Source organism: Pundamilia nyererei, unplaced genomic scaffold (assembly GCF_000239375.1).
Source record: "Pundamilia nyererei isolate P.nyererei 1_Seehausen unplaced genomic scaffold, PunNye1.0 scaffold02394, whole genome shotgun sequence".
Taxonomy (NCBI): Eukaryota; Metazoa; Chordata; class Actinopteri; order Cichliformes; family Cichlidae; genus Pundamilia; species Pundamilia nyererei.
In genome coordinates, this window is record NW_005189795.1 from 2,640 (window position 1) to 5,976 (window position 3,337).

General features: G+C 40.0%; 1 protein-coding gene across 1 annotated transcript; it reads left to right on the plus strand.

Annotated features, from left to right (window-relative positions):
* Positions 1-1,837: 1,837 nt before the first annotated feature.
* On the plus strand, positions 1,838-3,285 carry LOC102202297 (uncharacterized; the record flags this gene model as incomplete). Its single annotated transcript, XM_005755655.1, has 1 exon — positions 1,838-3,285. A coding segment is annotated over exon 1 (1,448 nt), but the record flags the coding sequence as incomplete, so codon positions are not given.
* Positions 3,286-3,337: the final 52 nt, after the last annotated feature.

Here is a 3,337-nt window from a genome sequence, read left to right on the forward strand (position 1 = left end):
TGCTCATAGGGGGTCATATGATTGTTGGGTTTTTTTCTCTGTATCTATGAAGCGCCTTGAGGCGACTTTTGTTGTGATTTGGCGCTATATAAATAAAATTGAATTGAATTGAATTGAATTGAACTGTGACATGCGAAATAGCAGCCCTGGTGGACGAGATGTAGCCAACTTCAAGCCCTTCAGATATTCTCCCCGAAGGGCTTTTCATCAATGCATTTGACACTAGGTCATTGGATGGTAAACCTTTTTACTTCTTTTAATGTTTCTCTTCAGACTGGGGTGTTCCCCAGCTTCTTAAACATGCCATTGTGGAACCCAGGCGCAAAAAATCCAACCTAGATAGATAGATTACTTCAACATTTTAGACCTGTCTCCAAACAATTTTTTATGTCAAAACTTTTTGAGTAGGCAGTTTTGCTGTTCACCTTACAGCATACTTGGAAAAACGCAATATCTATCACCATTTCCAATCTGGTTTTTGTAAATTGCATTCTACTGAAACAGCACTACTAAAAGTCACTAGTGACATTGTGATGTCAGCAGACTGTGGAGAATGCACACTCCTAGTCTTGTTAGACCTTACCTCAGCCTTTGACAAAGTTAATCATACCATCCTGATAAACAGACTGACAGACTAGGTTGAGATGTCTGGCTCTGTTCTAGACTGGATTTCATCAAATATATCTGAAAGGAGTTTTAGTGTGTCTGCAAAGCAGATCGTGTCTGAATCTACAGAGCTTCTGTGTGGAGTCCCTCAGGGTTCCGTGCTGGGACCTGTTCTGTTTTTAATATACATCGTTCCTTTATGCCAGATAATGCAGCAGTTTCCTGATGTATCTTGTATCATCTTTTTGCTGATGACATTCAGCTATACTACTCATTTAAGCCTTCTGAACTTCATAAGCTCTCTTCTCTAATCGACTGCTTAGCAAACATTAAATAATGGTTGAACAACAATTGCTTGCAGCTAAACGCAGACGAAACAGAAAATTTGATTTTTTCCACCATACAGTACAATGTTTGATATTAAACAGTGACCGCATGATTCAGGTTCCTCACAGAAGCATAACCTTAGAAATTCAGGTGTTATTTTTGATGAAGCATTTTCTTTGGAGGGAAATTTAAATCAAATAGTAAGAAAGTGCTTCTTTCACTTGAGGAACATTTCAAAACTTAAATCTATCATGTCAACAAGTGAATTTGAGATGATAATCCATGCTTTTGTTTCTACAAAACTCGACTACTGTAATAGTCTGTTTCCTTGTCTAAACAACAAAGGCCTAGCTCGTCTACAGGTTGTTCAAAACTCTGCAGTGAGGCTACTGGCCCACTCGAACAAGGGAGCTCATATGACTCCTGTTTTAAAGTCGCTACACTAGCAACCAATCAGATTTAGGTTCCATTTTAAAATTCTAATTTTAACCTTTAGGGCATTACAGGGACAGGCCCCTCCCTATATTGCTGATTTGATTCGTATACATACCTCTTCTCATAACCTGAGGTCATTGAATCAAAACCTTTTAGTGGTCCCCCACACTCATTTTAGTACTCAAGGGGACCAATCTTTCCAAGCTGTTGCACCCAGACTGTGGAATACACTTCCTTTATCTTTATGCTGTCTTGACTTGGTAGAGACGTTCAAAAAGCAGCTAAAGACATTTTTATTTCAAAAGGCTTTTAATTAGACATTTTAAACATTTAAACATTTTAATTATGTTTTTATGACTGGATTGTGTTTTCTACCTTTTTTATGAAGCGCCTTGTGATATATGTCTGTGAAAAGTGCTATATATATATAAACTTACTTATTTACTTACATAATCTATATTTTATTTAAATGAAATATGAGAGTATCATCTCCAACAGTGATCGGAAATCTAAGGGACCTCCTGCTGTCTACCAGCTGAGACCAAAGAAAGAAATGATTGGAACTTTGACAAGAATGACTGTTGGAGAAAAAAATCTAATCAAGACAAACAGAACCATCTTACTGGTGGGAGAAACAGGAGCAGGAAAATCTACTCTGATCAACGCTCTGCTCAACTACACCATGGGAGTGAAGTGGGAGGATGAAGTCTGGTTTATGATCACAGAGGAGGAGAGAAGAAGTCAGACATCAGATGTGATCGTGTACGAGATCTTTGGTTTTGAAGATGTAACTCTGCCCTACTCTCTGACCATCATCAATACTCCTGGATATGGAGACACCAGAGGGACTGAACGTGATGACATCATCAGTCACAGATTATTGGACCTGTTTCAATCAGATGATGGAGTCCATGAAGTTCATGCTGTGGGTTTGGTCATGAAGGCGAGTGAAAATCGACTGGGTGACCGACTGCTGTATGTCTTTGATTCAGTGATGTCTCTGTTTGGAAAGAACTTGGAGAAAAACATTGTAGCTCTGATCACACACTCAGATGGAAGCAGGCCTAAAAACCCTCTTAAAGCTCTTGAAGCTGCAGAAATTAAATGTGCCAAAAATAAGCAGAATCACCCATCCTACTTCCTGTTTAATAACTGCGAGCTTGAAGATGAGGAAGAAGAATTTCTAAAACAAAACTTTGAAAGATCAGAGAGAGGAATGAAAGAGTTCACCGACTTCCTGAGAGAAACTACACCTCTAAAGCCAGAGACAACTCCTGAAGTGTTAAAAGAAAGTATCAGACTGACAGCCTGCATCCAAAACTTGCAAGAAAGAATCAGATTCACTGAAGTGAAACAGAGAGAGATGAAACAGACTCGGGAAGCTCTGCAGAAGAATGAAGTGGTCACTCCATGTGTTGTTTTTAAACATAAAGAACCTATCAGAGCAGAGATGTGTGGGCTGGGTTTGAAAGCAGCTGTCAGCTGTACAGTCTGTGAGGAGAACTGTCACTATCCTGGATGCACGGTGCCCTTAAATCACTGTGAGGTCTTTATAGATGGTCTCTGCACGTCATGCACCAACAAGTGTCCTGCATCAGTCCATGTGAAAGGAAAGTGGAGATATGTGGCCAGGATAAGGAGCGGTCAGGAGAATGAACCACCAACAAAAGAGAAGGATGTTGATTTACTTGGAAAGGAAATGAACCGACTGACAGCTGAGAAGGAAAAGTGGCTCAATGAGTCCTACCAACATGTTGTCAGACTGGAGCAGATCGCTCTGAAAGCTGATTCAGCATCCACTACTGTCCACTTGGACTTCCTGATTGAGAAGATGAAGGAGAAAGGAGACACAGAGAAGGTCCAGAAACTGGAGGAGATGAGATGGAGAGAGGATAGAGGAACCAAAGAAGCACAGAGGTATGTCAAACTACAGCACTTACAGCAAAGTGACTGTAGTTTATAATTATTA